The sequence below is a fragment of the Mugil cephalus genome, chromosome 12, assembly GCF_022458985.1.
Source record: "Mugil cephalus isolate CIBA_MC_2020 chromosome 12, CIBA_Mcephalus_1.1, whole genome shotgun sequence".
NCBI classification, from domain to species: domain Eukaryota; kingdom Metazoa; phylum Chordata; class Actinopteri; order Mugiliformes; family Mugilidae; genus Mugil; species Mugil cephalus.
Window position 1 is genome coordinate 23751267 of NC_061781.1, and position 21942 is coordinate 23773208.

The following is a 21942-nucleotide window of genomic DNA, read 5'->3' on the forward strand; positions in this document are numbered from 1 at the left end:
GTGTTTTATTGAGAGGTTTTTCAGTCTTATATGAAACACCTGGAAAACACAGTGAATTCATCCCTTTATCTTTATTTATTCAGTTCTTCAAGGCAACCTGCACAAAGAGCTTGTGTCTTTCACATCGTGTTTAGGGATTGTGTTACACATAAACACAAGTTTCGTCTGTAAAAGTTAATCAGGGCGTTAAGTTTCTGTCCAAGCCCCCGATCTTTTTTGTCAAGATGTGTGACTAATTTCGAAGCAGTGTTTTCTCGGTTCCACTTCTCAAGCAGTTACTTCTTCCTTGGCTTGGCGAGACGGTGTCGGTCTTCGCAGGCCCGTGGAACACTGGCCTGGCATGTCCCAAAGCGTTCAAACCATCGAACTAATGATTCGCTGCAGATGCTTTTTTGGCTCCGGTTGATTGAACCGGCAAACCAAAGCCAAACAAAATTTTCCAAAACGGTCTGGCTCACTGGGGATGTGTTGATTACTTTCTGTAGAAGACAGACCAGTTTGAGAGCCTAAGCGTTATTTGTGAATCCCTCGGGTCCAGTGCTGGACCAGTGCAGAAGCCCAGCATCAAGGTTTAGTACTTTGGCTTTTTCTCTGAATTAGTTTACATGAAGATGTTATTTGTCAGTTTATATGAATTCGTCAATTTTATCTGCACTATAATTGTGTTTTTTAAGTGTATTTTAACATGAACTCAGGAAGAATAGTCAGGAAGTATTTCTACAAAAATATCTCATTCCCTCTATTGGTTCAACTGTTTTGTACTGTATGGACAGATGCAGTCTGCAATGAAATGAACACATCTGAGCTCTTCTGTTAGAGAAATGTGACAAAAACCGCTGATTTAACTAGGGACCACTTTGCAATGTGACACTCGAGTGACATTACAACTTTAAAATAGAGAAGAAGAGGCTTGCTTCAGTAATTGGGGGAAATCACCGACTCATGCCTCTTAGGTGACATAAAGATCTCTGTGGTTTTGTAGCTTCATTGGAGCGTGGCCTCCAGCACACGCAAGGGTGGTTTGCAACCAAGGATGAAGTGGATGTGATGAGCATTGGCGCTTCCAGACGCGAGTTCACGGTATTTTGTCGGCTCCCCGCGGGTTGGAATTGAGTTGCTGCTCCAGATAAAGAGGAGGTGTGCTGGGGTCTGTTTCGTCAGTGCCGGTTAGGCGACATCTGTTGGGCCATCGGTGGTTTTGGCAGAAAGAAACCAGACATGTCGTGGTGAAACAAAGAGCGTTGGCTGTTGGAGAAACTTTTGCTTAACCAGTCCTTACCTCTGGTAATGATCCTCGGGTATGAGATCATGGAGACCAGTGACTAAAGTTGGTTTCTTTATGGAGACGGTTTGGATGCACCACTAGGAACAACTCTTAGGGCTCCAGTTGAGGTTGTTCTGAGAGCAGTTGGAGGGATTTCAGACAATCGTTTTAAATTAGACTTCCTAGGGAACCACTTTCAGGGTTTCCGCGGAATCTTAAAAAGTCTAAAATTTGATAATCCCAATTTAAAAGTCTTAAAATATGAGCATATTTCGCATCGTAGGTCTTAAATTACTTTTAATGAAGTCTTAAATCCATTTATTACCACTTCATTTGCAGTATGACCCCCTCTGGCCCCGGCCTATTATGTTTCTGCTCCTCATTAATGGAGCCCACCCCAGGGATGTCCTGGGTAGATAGCCGAGTGACAATAAATTTTGTTATTTTTAAAGTAATTCTGGGTTTCTGATTTTCCTTATTTTTCATACTTCATGTAGGTCTTAAACTTAAACCTATAATGGTTTAAAAAAAAATGTCTTAATGGTCTCAAGAAGGTCTTAAAAAGTTAAATTCCACTTTTTCAAACCTGCAGAAAGCCTCCCTTTGCAGATGCTTTTTGAGTCATAATCTTCTGGTGACTATGTTGTTTGCATGTGTAGATCACTTTTACGTCATGAAGGTGTGAACGGACTCATCTGGCCATTCAGGAAATAGCTCTAGATGCTCTATTATCTCTTTTAATAATAATGATAATTCATAGCAGTAAAAGACTGGCTGCATTTCATGAAAACTGCTGTTCTGTTATTCAAAACCAACTCCCTTAGACTCTTCAAACCAAAAACGAGGATCATGAAAGTATAGTTTGTATCTGTATCTTAGTGTGGGTTGTTTATAGTGGTTCTTGCTCTTGTGGTTATTTAGACAAGCGGAAAAGTGTGTGTGGGGTCGACCTAAATAAATAAACCACTTGTCCCACAACTTGCTGATGATTTAGGTTTCGGATACAAACACGTTTCCCGTTGAGGATCATTTAATTGGTGTTTGTTAACAAATATCATTTAACTGAATAAAAAGCTGAATAAATCCATAATAAAATATGTTCATGTGCTAAAAGTTGAACTTCACACGGTATCTATTTCTACCTGCAAACATCTCCAGGCTTTTAAATATGATCACATTTGCCTTAAGCAGTCTACACACACATACTGGACATTTAACGTATAAGGGTTACTTCTGTGATGTTTGTAGGTGGTAAATACGTCCATCTTGATTGACAGGTTGTGTTTTTTAAGACACAACAAACCTGCACCTTTGTAAACCTCCAGCGCCTTCTGTTTCAGATAATTAATCATCGTCACTTCACACACACCACAGTCCACATTTTCACACTTGTGTTTCATTCCATAAATAGTGAGTGAGAACTCTGCTAAAGTGTATTTTCCTTCTTAAGTTTTCTGTTTTCCTTTGTGTTGCAGGTTTAAGAAGAATTTGAAGGCCTTCTACTTTGTACATCCAACATTTCGTTCTAAGGTAACGTGGGAATAGTTTTTTCTTTTCCAGCAGTTAAATAAATAAACTGTCTGACAACTAACTTAGCCTGGATATATTGCTTTCTAATTATGTCTTACTTCACTTACAGTAAACCGCCATGGCTTAATTAAAATTCATACATTTATGTGGCTCAAGATTCAAGACTCTGACTCACTTGAAATTATGAATAATTGTATCCTGGTAGATTCCCAAGATTTTCTCCAAGAATCACAGTTTTCCATCAAACTGTGTTTTTTAGATGCTTATCATCATCCAGATTCAGAAACTTCTGGTTTATATCTTGCATCTTTATTGTTCATAGTATTTGATTTTTTTTCACCCTCTAATCATAAAAGTTTAATTAGAGTTCATCTTGTTCTGTTTTTTGTTTTTGTTTTTTTTACTTGAGAGAGGGTTTTTTCTTTGTTGGTTATGACTAACATTAATATCCTGGTACTATAAAATCGCAATCGTTTACAACTGATGTTCCTTTCTCGTTTCCTCTTCTTCCGTCTTATTTCTCGTCTCGGTCCAGTTCTCAACGTGGTTCTTCACCACGTTCAGCGTGTCTGGCTTGAAGGAGAAGGTCCGTTACCTGGACAGCCTGCAGCAGCTCTTCACCTGCATCAAACCCGAGCAGATCGACATCCCTCCCTTCGTCCTGGAGTACGATGCACGAGTAAGCGGCGACACTCACAGAGACAACTCGCTCATGCACCGGTCAGCCAAACCAATTGTGACCTGGGCCTTCTGAGGGGAGGGGCCTCTGTGGATCATCCCACAGATACTTGATCAGTTTGGGATCTAGTGAATTTGGAGGCCAGGTCAACACCTTGTGCTGTTCTTCATGTTTTTTGAGTTGTTCCTAAACCGTTTTTGTGTCAGGACATCGAGGAGTGTCATTGCTATAGGGTGGGGGTGTCTGGGCTGGTCCAGGTTTGTGGTGCATTGTGGTGCATGTCTGAGTAACATCCACATGAATGAATGCCAGGTGCAAAAGTTTCCCAGCAGAACACTGAACTGTCACAAGACATAAAGCATAAAGCTTGGGGGCCTAATCTGACCTGTGGGAAGAATTTGCAAAAAATTACACTGAAGTTATGAGCTGAAAACGTTCGATAAAGTAAGAAATTGCACTTGCACCTTGCACCTTGTACTTCTTAAGACCTTTACAGTTGTTCATTACATGTAGCGGAGCTTGTTTGCACTAAAGCAAAGGGAAATATTTGGAGTCGTCGTTACTTAGCAGGTTATTTACTGGTCCGGCCTCCTTGAGATCAAACTGGACTGTATTTGTCCCCTGAACTAAAATGAGTTTAACGCCCCTAGTTTAAACGTTATTCAGTTCTCCTGTCAGTGGTCATAATGTTGTGGCTGATCTGTGATGATTATCCTATTCTTGGACATTGACACTTTCTGTTATTTTACCTGGTTTTCAAACCATAATGAAGATATAGTTATAAGAAAAAGATGTAGGATTTTAAATCACATTTAAAGGAAATGTTGCAGGAATTACACCCATTTTCATACAAAGTCTCCTTAAAAGTGGTTGTGATTTAGTGATTTTAATTTGGCCAATCATCAATAAAACCTTAATATAAAGTACTTGGAGTTCCTGTGCAGCCAGTGACTGGAACACATCAACATCACAAAACTATTAAATTCCTTCGTCTTTGCCAGCTCTTCACTGCAGCAGTCGACTGTCAAACAAAAGTTACACCAACCCAACTACAAATCTTTTTTATTTTGATTTAATGAGAGTTAAAACTGTATCTGCGACTTGAAACGATTCAAATTCTAAAGCGAAATGATTTATTTTACAATTTTATCGCCTGGTAACAGTTCTCACATTCTCCTGCGACGTTCATTCACCCAGTTTGTTCAGGACCTTGTTTGTTTTTTAAGCAGAAGACTCAATATTTAACCCCTGACCTTCTGTCAATAAGTGATGTGAACATTCCCCTGAATGCACCAGATAACCATGGGCTGAGATTCCTCTCATAGGTTGACTTATGGATTTGTGTTGCCTGTATATTGAATTGATTTCTAGGGATGTGGCGATCGGTATCAGGGCCGAGCCAGACATTTTTAAAATGATTAGATCGGGATGATCTCCTAGCGTAGCGTCAAAACTTCTGTAAAAGAAGAGAAAAGTTTCTTTGAGACAGTGTCACGGCCAAAGTATTAGGGTTAGAGAGTTTATGGGGCTGGAGAACAAGCCCATTTATGTAGTTTGTTGAAGCAACACTTTCTCCGCTACATTAACTTTCAGCTGTATCCAGTCACATAGTGCGAACATGATCTGGGAAAATACAAGATAAGAAAAGCCTTTATAAATTTACAGGGGAGGAAGTTTATTTAAGATTGGATCAGAACTCTGATTAAGACTGATATCCGTTATTAAATAATCAGGATTGCATCTTCAGGTGGCAAATCACAGTTATTTTCCAGTTATTTACTATAAAGCCTTATTGTGCTTTAATAGAAACCCAAGTTCTCCCCAAGACTCCACACAAACTGAAACTCTGAAACGTGTGTCCTATTCCTGAGATACACCAGAGATGTTGGCTAATGATTATTTGTTCAAGTCTGTCGTTGCATGTGTGTAAACCTTCCAAAATTCACATCCTTTAATCAGTTATCTGTCAAACTGGATTTAAATGACGTTGTCCGGGTTGTTTCGCGTTGATCCCTGAACTCATTGAACTCGCGAGTATCGATAGCTTTGATTAAACCAGAGTTAACTGGACCTGCTCTGAGCTGAGAGGAAGTCCGTTTACGTCTGTGTTTATGTGCAAGAAGGAAACATGAAAATCTAATGAAACGTTTGGATTCTTCATGATCCGCGATTGTTTGACATGTGACTGCTGTGGATTTCTGGTGGTTTGCAGTTTGTGTTGGCCACGTAAATATTTCTTTTTCCGTCATTGAACGTTGGCCCGGAGCATCGAGGGCTGAGAGGACGCTGGTCCAGTTGAACTCTGAACATTTGACCTCCCGTTAAATGGATTCACAAACAGTTCCAAGAAACAATTTTAATGTTTTAATTTATGTAAGCAACAATTGAAACAAGATGCCAGAGCAGGATTTAACATCAGGAGAGAGCTGATTTGTAGTAACAGCTCTTGGATGGATCCAGTATGTGGATTTTGTAACATTTACCCATGTGACTAAAACAGGAAAATCCCTAAAGGTGTAATGACGAAGTTTGCAGAAAACTTGCTGCACAACTCGACGAGTTGTTGAAACATGCAGAAACATGATAAAATCCAACATATTTTTTTTATTTGACACATATTTAAGCAGGTTAGTCACATTAAGATCAGTGATCTCTTTGGGAACTGGCCAAGACCAGGACATAAAAACCAAAATATGAACATTTAAAAGTATAAGGCCGGTCAAAACCTGAAGGCATCGACGAGTGCCAACAGATTCACTCACCAATGTGCCAATAAGACCTTTAAATTCTGGTAGAGGAACCAGATGTTTGTAGGTTGGTCCAAGTGTGGGGAGCAGAGAGAACTGAAAATCTTTCTTTTCCAGTTCAGTCCGTGCACATAAAATGATACCTTAAAGTATAAAAGCAAACAGATCTCTGAGGATTCAGTTGGAGCTGTAATCTGGTAGTTCACCCAGAATGTCTTTATAGATGAGTAAGTACCAGTGACAGTGAGTCTCTCCATGGTCAAAGATGCCCCCCAGCCCTGGAGTAAAGAGTGAGAACTTTACAGATCGTAAGGAATCTCAAAGCTCTGGGATAAACAGTATCCAGCATGTGCAGATGCATTCATAAAGAGTAGATCTCTCTAATCAAGAAGTGGTAAAAAACGTAGCAGATATCGATCATTTTCTGGCCGAACCTCACTCTCATTTTAAAATAATTTTCATTTGTAAAGACATGTCATCCTCAAGCCATAACCCCAAGATATTTAAAACTGGAGACAAGTTCCAAGTTCTAATTTCTTTCCCTGATCAGCACTGATGTCAACAGAGGTCATGGGGCTTTTTACCAGCATTAGAATAATACATTACTTTTGTTTGTTTTACCCTGATGCCTCAGCACTCTGGAACATGCCTCCAGAGTCCAATCTTTAAGCTCCCTAGCAAACTGAAGCCATTTTTTTCAGGTTAGCCTCACTGATTAGTGGCTTTCTTAAGACTACACAGCCGTTCAGTCCCAATTCCTTTTAGTTCCTGTCGCAGTGTTTGTGTGTAAATATAGTCCTGGTTTTCTTCCTAGAAGACGATGGTTGCCCACCGTCCTTCCAGTTTTTCATAATGCTGGACAGTTCTTAACCCAGTTTTAGTAGTTTCTGCTTCAGACTCTTTAGAAGTTTCCTCTAAAAATCTTTTCCACCACCACGGGATGTGTCTTTCCACATGAGAAGCTACTCATTGCATCAGTTGCGGTTAAATAACTTGTTGCCAGATGAAAGATAATTAGTCGTGTAGTTATTATCCAGTAGGAGGCCTGTACCTGTTTACTTGGCGTTAGGCCCAGTCTAGGGACGTAACACAAAAAAGGCCCCATCTTCCCCCAAGTCCCAAGTAACAACAAGGACAAAGTGTGTCAAACGTGAACAAATAGTGTACAAGCTTCAATCAGAGATCATCATTACCCCAAGATATATAAAAGTGGAGACAAATCCTGATTTCTTTCCCTGATCAGGACTGAGGTCATGGGCTTTTTACTAGCGTTAAAAATCCATTACTTTTGTTTTGTCCACATTTAAAACCAGCTTCAGCTGTGAGAGCTGAGTCTGAACAATATTAAAAACATTTTGCAGTTTGGCAAGAGCCAACGCAGTGGTGGGACCCGAACAGTAGATCACTGCATTGTCAGCGTAAAAATGAAATAAGGCTCCATCTGTGTATACATAATAATAGTGGTCCCAAAACAGATATTTTGTATTTTTTTTTTTTTTTTATCACTTTTTTATCACTTATCAGACATTCTTAAAATGTAAAATGTTTATCTAGTTTGTTGCAAGCTATTAATTTCAGTCAGGAGAGACAATAAAGATTTTAATAGATTACATGGACACAAAAAAATGGCGAATAGACCCAATAGAGACGTAATAGATTTAAAGGAGGTAGAAGGTAAAGGATTAGGGTTAAGTTGTGAATGACTGAAGATAAAGATTCCTGATTAAATCACCACAGTTATTATCCGTTGCTTCCAGAATGGTCTCCTTCGCTTTGACTTTGGTGTGTTCAAAGAAGAGAGGAAATGGATCAGAGGAACTAAAATGTGCAGCAGAGTTCATTTCAAACATGTTCGTCATAAAAATATGTTGGCTGGACACGCAGCTTGAAAGTGACAGAACATGTAAATACATTGTCCTTCAAATCTATATCTTTTTTTTTTGTTTGGACATATACGAATCTGTGAAGTAAACATTTACATCTGGTGTCTTTCTTAGTCATCTGAAGGAAAAACTGAGCTACAGAATACAGATGTTTGACGTAATAGTTTGCTGGACAATTAGCTTTATTTCAATGTTTATTCGTTAAATTGAGTTTCAACGTGTTTCCAATGGTGTTGTCCAATGGTGATGTTGTTGGCAGCATTGACCGCCTGGTGAAAGAATGGCTCCTTTGTACGGCGTATGTATCAGTCAATGGTAAAACTAGTAGGAGACATAATAACCAGAGTGCAGTCAGAGCTCGTTGGAACGTTTTCTTGACTCGCTAATCTTGCCGTTGGACTTCAACCTAATACCGTCTGTATATTTGCGTTCTCTCAGGCTTGGCTCGCTCACGAGGAATGTATCTCGAGACCAGCTTGACTCTTTCTTTCGCTGGAAATGTATCTGTCAGTGTGTGAACACAATGGGCTGGCCTCCTCCTAGGTTGTGGTACAGTCCATTTCATCTCCGCAGCCAGACACAACAGCAAACTGGGCGTTTCGCATTTTAAATCGACACCTGTGAGTTGCTGCTATCCAGACACAGTTTAGACGACTGGACTGAATTACAGTGGAGTCCAGGGAATAATTATTCTTTCCTTTTTGATAAATCTTTCATTCGCTGCGTTTCCATTACCTCCTAGAAATGCACAAAATCTAAATATCTCAACAACAGCTGGTAATGGAAACCTTTCAGATATGTAAAACTGAAACACTTTTACGCTCTCATGAGATGGTTTTTCAGAAGTGTTGATGTAAAAGTTGATGTAAAAGTTTATCACAAAAGTGCATGGAACCACTTTTATTGGAGATGATGCATCAAAATATCAGAAATATCGCTTTTATTTTGCACACACAGCTACAGTCGCTAGCCAACCACCATTAAATCAAAAGAAGAAGAAGAAGAAGAAGTAGGGGTGGGGCTTTGGTTTGTGGAAGACCTAAAACAAATTGTCTCTTGAAAGGTTGAGCCTATAAATGTCTTGCTTTGGTTGGTAGAGACCAAAACCGGAGCTAAAAGTAGATTATGACAGAGATCCACACGGATTCAAGTAATTTGTTGTACTGATGGAATTAGAGCGACTAAGATGAACATCAAAGGCATGAGCCTCAGTAGAAGCTTAAAGGCCTCGGTCTCTGCACATTGGTTGAATAAAGACCAATTTGTGAGAGTATATGCGACCGAGTCAACTTCAAATGTCATGTCAACGTGTCCCTGGAGGAAGAAAACAATCCTCCCTTCTAACTAAACTAACTCCTTCTGGCAAACATGTAATTACAGATTTTAAAAGAAGGAAATTCCCAAAAGTGTTGTTGGTTGTGCTAGATGCCTTTAGAATAGAGTTTATTTACCATTTGCACCAACACATGACTAAAGAGGTGCAATTCTTGTTGAGTCAAGCCCATTGGGAGATGAGGAGGATGAAGAGTACGCTAATTGCCGCCATCTTGGAGGTTTAAATTGGCCTGTACTGGATTATTATTGTCAGAAAATTGAGTTACCTCAATTCACATGCAAAGATACGAAAAAGAAGATGGACACAAGTCGCAACATTAAATCCAGATGGTTACATATATAATGTAATGTAGGCAAAATGTTCCTAATATAGACACATGCATAAGTATTTACCGCAGTATTAAAAAATAAATAATTTCTCAGAAAAATTCCTGCGTTACATCTGATATGAACAGGATGTTTCCCTTTGGTCAGTTTTGATAACAGTTTTTGTCCGACTTGAAACAGTAGCTGTCATCATGGCAGCGACACACGCACAAAAAAAACGGTGTTACGAGGTAAACTTATTATTCCGCTAACAAAAGCACAAAGTGGGCATGAGCCAGTTTCACGTTTTTGTTTTTTAGGAAATAAAATCCTGCGCTGAGGCCTCTAGTGAGGCGCAGCAGCTCGCTGGTGTTATCTTCACAACGCGAGTTCCAGGAAAAGCCACGATTATCTGAGCTCAGAGGTAACTCAAGCTCACCTGTGCTTCTCTCACGCAGCTTATCAGCGTTACAGGTTGTGTAGTGAAACATAACAGCCCGCTGGAAGCTCTGGAACAGCACAAGAAGAAACTTTAAACCCGTAATAACTCATTTATTTGGCCACCTCGAAGCAGTAGAGAGAGAAAAAAAAAAAGGAGGTTACAACACGTCCACTTGTAAGTTGAGCCGGCTAGCTTGTTAGCGCACAGTTGCTTATTTTGCTTATTTATTTATTTAGCTTATTTAGTTTTGTTTCTGGCCACCTGGAGGTTATAAATGCAGAGTACAGGATTATTTTTAACTTTTTGTTCCCGACCAGCTCCTGGGGGAAATATCAGGTTCTTTAGCGCCGAGCCGGTAGCACGCAACTCCTTTGTTGAGAACAATACAGCTGCTGTGTTTGCATGGACACTAGTGGCCCACAAAGATTAAGAATAAAAACAACCTCATGTAACCGCTTCAATCAGAGCAGGCCGAGCCAATCAGAGGATCAGACGTAGAGACGTGGTGGGTGGTGGTGAACTTTGATAATCTGTCCTCAAAGAATCGGAGAGGGCATCTTGTACTTTGTTGTCGAGTGGATTATGTGGACTGAGTAAAATTCTTCCACACGTCCGACATGTTCAGTAATTGTGGTTCCTCTTCTTCTTCTTCTTTGTGATATTTTGGCAGCTTTGATGCTGGCCACTAAAACAGAAGAAGAAGAACAGAGGTTTGGTTTGTATCAGACTAAAGATGATTTAGGATCGGTCCCAATACCGGGCGCTGATTCCCCTAGAAATCGATTCAATATACGGGCAAGTCTGGTATAATCCAGGGCCTTAAATCAGCTGGATATATCCACCACCTCTGCTATAAACCTCAGTGACCTACAGGAGAATTTCAGGGGTTAAATGTTCAGTCCGACTGAAGTCAACTTACTACTATACATGTTTAAAAGGAGGCTCAAGACGTTTTAATCTGGTTTTTGAATTCTTCTCCTCTTATTTCTCCTATTTTACTATGTGTAAAAAATATTTATTTATTTATTTTATTTAAGTCTTTAAGTTTCATTTGTGCATCATATTAAACTAGAAAAGTTAATAAGCATAAAAAAAGAAGGTGGACAAGGTTTTGCACCTCGTCCACTTTTGTTATGTGATTGGCTGCAGAATGAATCCAGTTTAATGATCCACGAGGGAAATGACTTTGTCACCGTAGCTTCGTTGCACATAAGTAAACACTCATAAAAACCACAAGAAAGATAAAATAAAACGAGATTAAATCAAAGTAAAATAAAATAAGTATTATATACAGTGTAATCAAAAAAGGGTTTTATGTTTTTATGTTTCATTTTATGTTTTTATACCAACTAGTGTCTAGTTATGAGGATAAAAGTCTAAATGAAGCAGAAGAAGAAGCTGCAACAAACCTAAAAATGAGGACGCAGCGTCTCAGGACGTTAAACTTCTTTTAAAGATCCTCAAAGTATTAAAAGCTAAGGTTTTATTTATGATTCTGTTTAGGACCAGGGGATTATTATTTTAAAATGTGTCTTTGTTTTTCTTCTCCGCCCCAGGTGAATGGACCTTACCAGTCCTCAGACACGTCCAGGCTGTGACAGGAGACGAGGACATTCATGGACACATTCATGGACATGGTGTTGCCCGTGTGGTCTGAACTCCTAACCCTCCTCCTCCTCCTCCTCCTCCTCCTCCTCCTCTTTAAGGCGCCGGACCACAGTGGGCAAACTCTCCTTTTGTTCTGCTGCTGCTGCCAAAAAAAAAAAACGACGACAAAAAAAAAAAAAAAAAAAATTAACGGAGGGTAGCTGACATTTAGCGCTACGTGGCCAGACTCGCTCACCACAGACTATTCGCGGAGCTGCTATGGTTTCTGGATTACGCCTTACACCGAGAGCTCTGATTCAGCAGTTTTTCCCCCCCCGATACTAAATATGAAGTATCATGACACGAAGCTCAAAGCCTCTTCCATCGTGTGGTCACGTCCAGCGTCCTCGACTCACAAAATCTGAATATCTAAATCTGGAGCCAGACGGGGGGAACATCACATCTCTCTGGATTTCCACACCATTTCGTTGTGTCTAATTAAGTATAATTCAGAATTTGGAAATTCCCACCTGCTGGTACGTTGTAATAACAGACTCTGTTTCCCTCCAGACGGTAAATTTAGAAGCTTGAAAGTTTCTGGTCCTTTTATTAAAACAATCATTATATAAAAAAAATTTAAAAAATGAGAAGATTAATACCTCTCATCATGTATTTGGGTTTAAATATGAAGCTACAGCTACATTACATGGTTAGCTTAGCATAACAGTGGAAATAAGGACGAGTTTGTTTCTGTGTTTTTAGTTTAGTTTAGGGTTTTCTCACCTTTAATGAGCTGTACCTTCACATTACAACACACACATATGAGAGTGGGATCTGATCTATCTCCATCTTCTCGTCTACTTCTGGTTTGACTGTTTTGCACTCGTCTTTTCTCTTGTCTCCACCGACATCGTCATCTCTTCAACTATTAATCGATTCAATCAGCTCCTACACATTTAATCTGCAGTTATTTTGTTTTTGTTTACACCTGAAGCAAAAGGCAACCGGCTTCAAATGTGAAAATCATTATCTCTTTTCCTGCTTCATATTTTTATAAATTGAATAATTCAAAAAAAAAATAGCTGTTAGCTATTTTGGCTCTATAAATGAATAAATAAACCGATTAATTTAAAATAAATAAAAGAGACGGTGTACAGATAATGACATTCTCCTTCTCGGCTGTTTACGGTTCTTTCTTTTTTTTTTTTTTTTAAAGCCAAAACTGAACTATGAAGAGGAAAAGTAGCAGATTTTCTTTTTCTTTTCTTTTCTTTTCTTTTTTTTGCCAATTGAGCCGATATTTATGCCTGATCCAGAAGACTTGCCGACCAGACCGGAGTGGGTTTAACCCGACTGTTTAAAGCTTTAACCAGTCTTTATGTAGCAGGGTTCATCCGTCTAGCAACACTATCACAAAACCTGTAGATTTTAGACTCAGTCCTGTCTGCTGTCAATCCACACATTCTGATTTCTGTTGTGTTTTCATATCATGAACCTTCTTCATCATGTGGCTATGTTTGCATGGACTCTAATTATAATAATCATAATAATAATAATAATGATCCTCATAAAACTACTGACCTGATCAGAATTTTCAGTTTCAACCAATTGTTCACTAGGAAAATATCATCTCCTAACGATGTCGATATTTTCTCTCTGGTTGGAATAAATCCATGTTAATTCTTTCTGGGCGAGTTGGCTGCATGTAAACATAAAGTGACAAAATTCCTGAGGTAACAAAACAAACCAGAACAATCAGCATCGACGGTAGAAGGTAGCAGAAAAAAACAAAAATGATCTACTTATCACTCGACTTCTAGCTCTGCTTTTGGTCTCCACCAACAAAAAACTGTAAATTTACGGGATGAATTTCAATAAACAACTTTTTCTATTACATTTCCTGCAGATCCAACACTCCACAGCAGGAGAACCAAAAGTTGAGAGATTTTATTTGGTGAACACATTCCAGATCAGATCATTTAATTTAGTGTCCATGTAAAGAGTTAAACTGGATTTAAGTTTTAATTTGGAATCAGGTGGCTTGAAGTGAAGTGTCGTCCATGTAAACGTAGCCACAGACGCATAACTTGACACTATGATACAGATGGAAAATGAACTACGAGGCTTCAGAAATTGTAACTTACATGTTGGATTTTGTAGATTTGTGCGTCCGTGGCCGCTGTCGTTTGTTTTCAAATCACTGTGTAAAGAAAATAAAGTGAAATTGAAGTAAATAATGTGAATCAACTATGAGGTTACAACGTTTAGAGAAAGTGATTGATTTTGCAAGTTTTCTCATCTCCACTGACATTTTATTTTCATTCACAAAAACAAACAATGATTTGTCAAATGTGTCAAAACAGTGTTTTTCTTCCACTATGAACCAGAATCCTGACTTCATTAGCATGAAGGTTATTGTCCGAACTGTGACTGTTTCCGAATGTATAAAATGAGCCAAATCTTTCACTTCCTGGAAATGTACAGAACCTTCTTCTCTATGTATAATTTCCAACGTGATGAAGAAGTGTGTAGATGGTTATAGACATTAACAGGAAGTGGCTTCAATGGTGGTCACTATTTTTTTTTTACACCGATTAAAAGACGTTTGTTTTCTCTGTAAAAGTCTCAATCTTTCTACTGAATAACTTAAGAAAAACAGCTGGTGTTCATTGATTGTTTCATTGTTCAGATCAGTCTGTAGCCAGTCAGTCACGTCATCAAAGAGAGAATAAATGGAATTAGTAGGATGTAGGTAGGTAGGTGGGTAGATTGGTGCTGTTACCACCTACTAACCCACCCAACCACCAAATAATCCACGTATCTACCCACCTACTAACCTACCTAACCGGCCACATACAATTCAATTCAATACACTTAATTTGTTATTTGTGTTACTTTTAATTGGATTTGAGGTAGGTGGTTGGGTGGATTAGTAGATGGGTAGATTAGATTGTTGGTGGGTTGTATGTAGTTAGGTAGGTTAGTAGGTTTGTGTGTCGTTAGGTGGGTTGGTGGGTGGTTAGAATGGTAGGTAGGTCGGTAGTTGGGTTATGTGGGTAGGTGTATGGATTATTTGGTTAACTGGGTTAGTAGATGGACAAATTGGTTGTAGGTGAGTAGGTAGGTAGGTTAGTAGCTAGTAAAGTTGGTTGCATGTAGGTAGGTAGGTTTGTGGGTAGGTTTTAGGGGATGCGGTAATAGTAGCTGGTATGGTATGTGGATTATTTGGTGGTTCGTGGGCTGTATGTGGTTCGGTAGGTCGGTTTGGTTGGTGGGTGGGTAGGTTGTAGGAGATTAGGTAGATGTAGGTGGTGTTTTGTGTGATTAGAAAAGTAGGTAGGTAGGTTAGTTGGGTTATGTGAGATGGTATGTGAAATTATTGGTGGTTAACTGGGTTAGTAGATGGGCACATTGACTGTAGGCGAGTAGGTAGGTAGGTTCGTAGCTGGTAAAGTTGGTTGCATGTAGGTAGGTATGTTGGTTGGGGTTATGGTTGATTGGTAATTTGGTGGGTTCGCGGGTGGGTAGGTTGTAGGAGAGTAGGTAGATGTAGATGGTTAGGTGTTGTTGTATGTGATCAGAAAAGTAGGTAGATAATGGGTTGTTGTGGTTATATGAATAGGTATGTGGATTATCTTGTGTCAGATTGGCAAATTGGTTGTAGGCGAGTAGGTAGGTGGGTTGTATGAGATCTGGTAGGTGGTTAGTGATACTTAACAAACATGTTTATTTCTGCTCTGAAGTTTTAACATGGAGGTCTATGGGCATCGACTCACTCCTGCCGCCAGCCTCTAGTGGTCATTTGAGGAACTACGCGTTACGTCGCGTCGGCGTTAGAGAAACTTTCCAGACTTGGATGTTGCTGCTTGATCAGGACGTTAAATGTTTGTGTTAAATGTCTCATCCATGTAGATAATCAGTCATCTTTTATTCATGTAGGTCTGGTACAAAAAAAAAAAAAAAAAAGACGTGACTCACTTGCAAACATCAGCCGTCGAGCTCTCTGGTGCTTTTCTCTTTAAGAACACAGGAAAGATGGAGACACATAAGTGGCTGAATAAGGACGACAAACAGCAGGTGTTGCACTCAGAGTGTTTTTTTCCACCGGTCTCACCTCGCCCCCCTTAGCAGAAAACAGCATCATGTTCCAGGAAGTGAAGAGGTGGCTCTGCGCTGCCCTCCCCACTAAAAACCCCTACCTCCACCCCCCCCCCTCCACCCCCTCGCCTCCGTTCACCTGCCTGCATCCTGCTGACCGCTGTGACCCTCTTTCATCATGTCTCATCTTCAGTTTAGTTAATCTCCCCATTCGTCCTGGCCGGATTAAAGTGCCGAGCAGGGGGACGAGGGTGGAAGGATGCTGCCGCGTCCTTCTGTAAGTGAAGAGCTGTGGAGCGAATCCATCTTTTATGGACGTCTGTCCGTGACCGGCAGGGATTAGCTGTGCGTCGAAAACACACACAGGAAGGACGAGCGGGAAAACACAGGAACTCATCAGCTGCTTTTATCAGTGTCGAATTACACTGAAGGGATTAAATATACATATATATATATATATATATATATATATATATATATATAATATATTCTAGACAACACAGAGACACACAGATTTGTTTGTTTTTCTCTCACACAGACGGTGAAGTCAGATAAACCAAATACACCAGCTTGTATTCTTTACTAAAAACTGCAGTTGAGCTTTGAGTTTTGTCATGATTTTGAATGAAACGTAAAGAAAACGTTTAAAATTAAATTTAAGACAAATAAATAATGATATTCTGACACAGCCATAACATTATGACCACTGGCAGAAGAAGTGAATGACATTAAAACCTCTTATCTTATGACAATTCAGTGTTCTGCCGGGAAACATTTCATTAGTGGGACATAGACATGCAGCATCCACCTCCACTCCCCCCAATAAGCAATAACACACACAGCAGGATGCAGACACACACAAAAACGGTTTAGGAACTCAAAACAAACAAAAAAAAAACATCAAGAGCAGCACAAGGTGTTGACCTGACCTCCACATTCACCAGATCCCAAACTGATGAAGTGTCTGTGTGATGATCCACAAACAGAGGCCCCTCCCCTCAAACATTATTAAGCTTCTCCAAAACCAAAAAAGGGGAAACGCCGAAGTGGAAGCAGCTGATGGATGTGACCTGGTGGTCGAGTGTGTGTTCGGTCAAAGCCATAAAAACTGTGTGACAGCGCGCACACTGGGAATGTTGAGCAGTTTAATTTGCACATTTTATGTTTGTTTGTTATAAACAGAGTTGGTGGCGGTGAGGTTAAAGTCGAAGGTGTGAACGAGGGGAAGGAAGGTGGAGACGACAATCTCCATAAATCACAACGTACTCACTGTCGAGTTTAAAGGAAAACTGATGCTGCGGTTTGAGCTGCAACTGGAGGCAGCGTTCGTCACATGAAATGCACCCACACATAAATAAAACACACACACACACACGAGGAGCGCTGACATTTGTGTGTTTGATCTTATTTCACGGTGCAGACTTTATGAACCGGAGGAGCTCATGGTCGCCACTGGAGCAACGTATAGGCCTACTCTGGATTTCACCATCATGAATTTGTGCAAAATTACATAAAAAACTGATGCTGCGTTCAAGGTAACTTGGGGAAAACGAGCGCTTAGTTGTCAAAACTCAATAAATTACTGCTTCCAAAATAAAAAAGTAGAATACTGCACATATTTTAATGTTCAGCAAACGGTGACAATAAACCAAACCTGTAACGTGAATGCTGTCATTTCGGAGTTGTCATGAAGGCATCATCTTAACCAGTGTTTTTTCATCAAAGTCAAGAAAGGTTGGGAACCACTGTTTTAAATGACAGTTTATTGTAGTAGATCTTATAGGACAGGACGTTGTGTCTTTGAGATTCCTGAGCTGTCGATTCGAGCTGTGTGTTCATTTTGTTGTGTTGGTCCGTGACGCGTTTCTATTAATTTGACAGCCCTATAGAATAAGAGTTTATAGTAAAGAAAAATGGCTGCAGCGTATCTGAAGTCCCTGAAACCAACGGTGCACTAGAAAGGGAAGTAATGGTGAAGGAAAATGGAAAAATCATTCAGAGAAACACATAAAAACTCCAGGTTCAGGCGCCAAAATGGGTCTGAAAAAGTGAAAGGCCTTTAATTCAGCGGCCTTCGAGGTGGGAGGTGGGAGGCAGCATTAGCAGATGCCATTGAATTAAAGGCCTTTTACTTTTTCAAACCCATTTCGGCGCCTGGACCTGGAGTTTTTATGTGTTTTTCTGAATGATTTTTCCATTTTCCTTCGGCTAAGAGTTTATGGTGTTTAATTTAAACTACAAAATGATCAGACATTTGAATCACAACCTTTCTGACATACGTGAACTGATCCTTATGTATATATACTGTATATATATATATATATATGTATTAGGAAATGAGTAGGTTAGCCTGTATCTGGTGAAAATAAAATAAGTTTTATAGGTAGAGTTGGACGATGTGCTTCAAATTACTTTATCTTCTCATTTTGTGCATTAGTGTGTTAGTTGTATTTAGAGTCTAGATCTGTTTGTCTTTGACTGACACGCTCGTTGCAGGATCTCGTCTTTGTCCACAAGCTCCTTCCCGATATTAAGAACAAAGCGTCATGAAAAGCTTGAGGTCTGCGAGGAAGTCTGTGATCCAGGGAGACTCCTGGTCTGATGACGACAAAATCAAAACACGACGTCCGCAGAGATCTGCGGCTTCTCCAGATTAACGACGAGCAGTTTCAACGCTGCATTTAATATATTTTCCTACTTCCCGTTTCCCTTTAGGCTCCTCTCCTCTTCATGTCTGAGCTCCACGGTGCAGAATGAAACACGGTTTAAGGCCTTATCGTTCCTCTGTGTCACACACGGAACAGCAGCATCTTTTTAAACCAATCACAGCTCTGTACACAACGTTCTGTTACGCAATGTGTCATTTTTTCAACTAATTATTTTTTAACTGCGTGTCAACTTTGATTACTCAAGAACAAAACCACTAAGAGCGGTTCTGCCTTTAGTGATAGTAACTTCAGAGTCTTGGTTTTTAAAAAGAGACCAAAACTACGAATAAGCTCCAAACTGTTCATGAACAGGATTCAGTTACTTTGGGAATGCTGAAAATACGTTTTTTTGTGTTTTGTTTTGTTTTGTTTTTCTGCAAGAAAAGCTGAAATGATAAGAGGTCAAGGCAGAAAACTGTCAAACTAATCTTCTGACATTTTTTTTTTAAATCTTTCACAATCTAGAGTTTATTTCTTTGCACCATCTCAACTCGTTAAGGAGCAAATAAAGGTTAAACAGGCCACGTATCTGCACTGAGGTCGGCCTTTTTCTACGTGCATTTGCATGTTTGTAGATTTAGGCTTTGAGGTAGATAGATGTCTTCTTAAGAACTTACGAAATGTTTTTTATAACAAACAAATGAGATTTTGTTTTTGGGTAACTTCTAATGTGTCCAACCTGTTTCCACTCCAGACTTTGTAGCCAGAGCTGCCAAACCAAACGGCGACACAGAGAATAAAGCACAGCACGCAAACATTATGCTCCTGCACACTCGCTGGCTTCAGTCTCATGTGTCGTAGTTAGAACCAGGACCAGAGTTTGTTCGTTGTCCCCCCTCCACCCCCCCATCGCCAGCCTTTACAGGAGGAAACCAGCCGGCACCAGTCGACGGCAGCAGGTGTGTTTGATTCGTTTCACTTATCGTCCTCGACAGGTGGTGCAGTCACTCATAATCAGTAGGACTGATGGATGCATACTGAACAGGTCATATCTGATTTATCTCGACAATTATTTCTCATTATTTCTCTTTTGTCACGGCAGACTACAGTACCCATGAGCCTTGGCGACAGTTGCTATGGAGACAAAATGACAGAAGATATATAGTTCTGGAAGTTTTCTCTCTTTCAATCAGCGACATCTAAATTCAAATCCTAACGACTGGACGTCTCTTCGTGAAATGCACCCTGGGAACTGTAGTTTCCTCTGACGATTTATCATTTGGTTCTTTTTTTTTTTTTTGTTTATTGAAGAACCAGATGTTTCGAAAGTAAACTTAGATCCAAGTGCAAGTTTAGTTTAGTTTAGAGCCCAAGTGGCCAAAAGATAAGTACTTTTCTAAACGTGTCCACATGTGACAGTAAATAAATAAATACATTTTTATTAGTTAGTTTCTCTGAAGAGGCCGTAAAACCAGCAGGGATCGGTTCTACTCTTAAACCTCGTGAAGTTTGTAGGAGTGGAGCAGGGAGGCCTGCAGAGGCCTGAGCAGGTGAACGCTGCAGTAAATGTCGTAGTTAGTTATGATTTCTCGTTCTTAAGTCAGGAGCGTGTGCGTCATGTGCAGTTTTTATGCAGAGGCCGACAGCTCCGGGATTTAACTTCAGCTAAATGTAGCGGGGACACCAGTTTGGCCTCAGTAGTTGTCTGATGGAAACGAGCTGCACTGCTCTGCTAATATTTCATCTAGGGACTGAAGAGCCTCTCGACCGATTGTGGGGAATTTGACAGAGTCAGCGTGTAATACGCAGCCTCGTGATTGGCTCAGCGGCGATAGGGGCGGGGCCTGCTGTGTACAGGAGGCTTAGATTGACAGGTCCAGTGTGGCAGCTCTGCGTTGTTGAGGCAGCTCCTGTATCGTCTTCTGCCTCCATTTATCCCTTTACTGAAACATGTTGGATACATGTTAATGTGTATTTAAAAAAAAAATAAGTGTGTGTGGGGGGAAATAAAAAGGTTTAATCAACAAAAGATGTTGCGATGATGCCGTGGATGTTGAAGACCTATGATATTTCATTCTGTTCAGAGTCTTTGCTTCAGTTTTGGTTTTAGTTTTAAATTCAGCCATGAAAACCTCAGAGTTGGTGTTTTTCCTGTGAGAGCAGAGTGAAGGGGAAACATGTGAGAGTTTAAACCGTGAGAGAAGAGTCATCACCTGTTATCTGTCTCCAGTTAAACTGTAAACTGCTCCATTTAACTGACTAAGAGTTATTTTGCATACGCAGCTACTGTGACTCAAGTGAACGGTTGCAAAGCGTTATCATTTGTTTTGCTAATTATGAAATTAAAATCTAAAAGTTGAGCAATTCCAAAGCCTGCGGAGGTGAGACAAGAACAACACAGCTTCACTTCGGTGTCGGCCACAGTGAGAGCAGAGCAGAGATGGTGTGAGATTAGTGAGATTAACAGCCACAGCGTCTCAGTTCAGAAACGAGCAGCTGAGCGGTGACTGACAGAAACCATGAACGCCAGCTGTTGGACTCCTGCCACGTTTCCTGTGTGAGGCTGAGACTGAACCTGAACTCAGCAGATGTCCCGAAGACAAGAAAATACAAATCATTTGGGTGCTGAGGAAAATGTGAGTTTGGTGAAACAACTTTGAGGTGTTTGTGTATTAGTTTTGTCATTTTATGATCCATTATACACCCACTCAGAACGAATGATGTAACTTTTTACCCATTTATCTGAGAGTTATCTATAGTCACTAGCAACTTTTTCAGGATAAGAATTAATTTAACTTTATCAGGGTCATGGTTCAACCACTGCCCCAGATTGTCTGTGAAGCAAAGGCCTCGATCAGAGCTTGAATTAATTAACGTTAGGTCACGTCTGATCTCATCTCTGGCCACATGTGGAGGTGGTTTATGACAAATTTTACCTCCTTCCTTGGGAAGTATGAACACACAGTGAGTCCTGAGTCACTTTAAAGACCAACTACCCTACAGTGATTTTACAAGTTTGGCCTCATTCATTCAGCAACAACCATAAAAAGATCTCAGATGCTTTGTTTTAAAGCAAACTGAAGAGCTACCTTTTTAGTCTCGCTTTCAATTGAATTTTCTTTATCTTTTAATCTGTTTATTCATTGAATTTTATTTATTTTATCATTTAGTATTTTTTAGTCTGATTTTTAACTTAATTTTTAAAAAATTATTTTTATCTTTTTTTAATTGAATTTTATTTATTTTTATACTATTATTTTATAAATACTAACTGTATTATAATTTATACAGTTATTTTTATTTTTATTTATTTATTTATTTTTTATTTGTGTTGTGTTTCCTTAACTTTAAAGTGGTGATGGTGGGGTAGAGTTTCCTCTTAATTCCTCAGTGTTTTTTAATCTGTGTGTGTGTGTGTTTACA

The 21942-nt window shown here is 39.7% G+C and overlaps 1 protein-coding gene across 1 annotated transcript in view; it reads left to right on the forward strand.

Annotated features, from left to right (window-relative positions):
• gdap2 (ganglioside induced differentiation associated protein 2) overlaps positions 1–14390 on the forward strand; it is a 40464-nt gene extending 26074 nt beyond the window's left edge. Inside the window, exons 12-14 of the mRNA XM_047601566.1 lie at positions 2740–2794; positions 3330–3473; positions 11743–14390. Coding sequence (XP_047457522.1) covers positions 2740–2794; positions 3330–3473; positions 11743–11784 — 241 coding nt within the window. The 3' untranslated portion in view covers positions 11785–14390. The remainder of the gene's footprint in view (positions 1–2739; positions 2795–3329; positions 3474–11742) is intronic.
• Positions 14391–21942: the final 7552 nt, after the last annotated feature.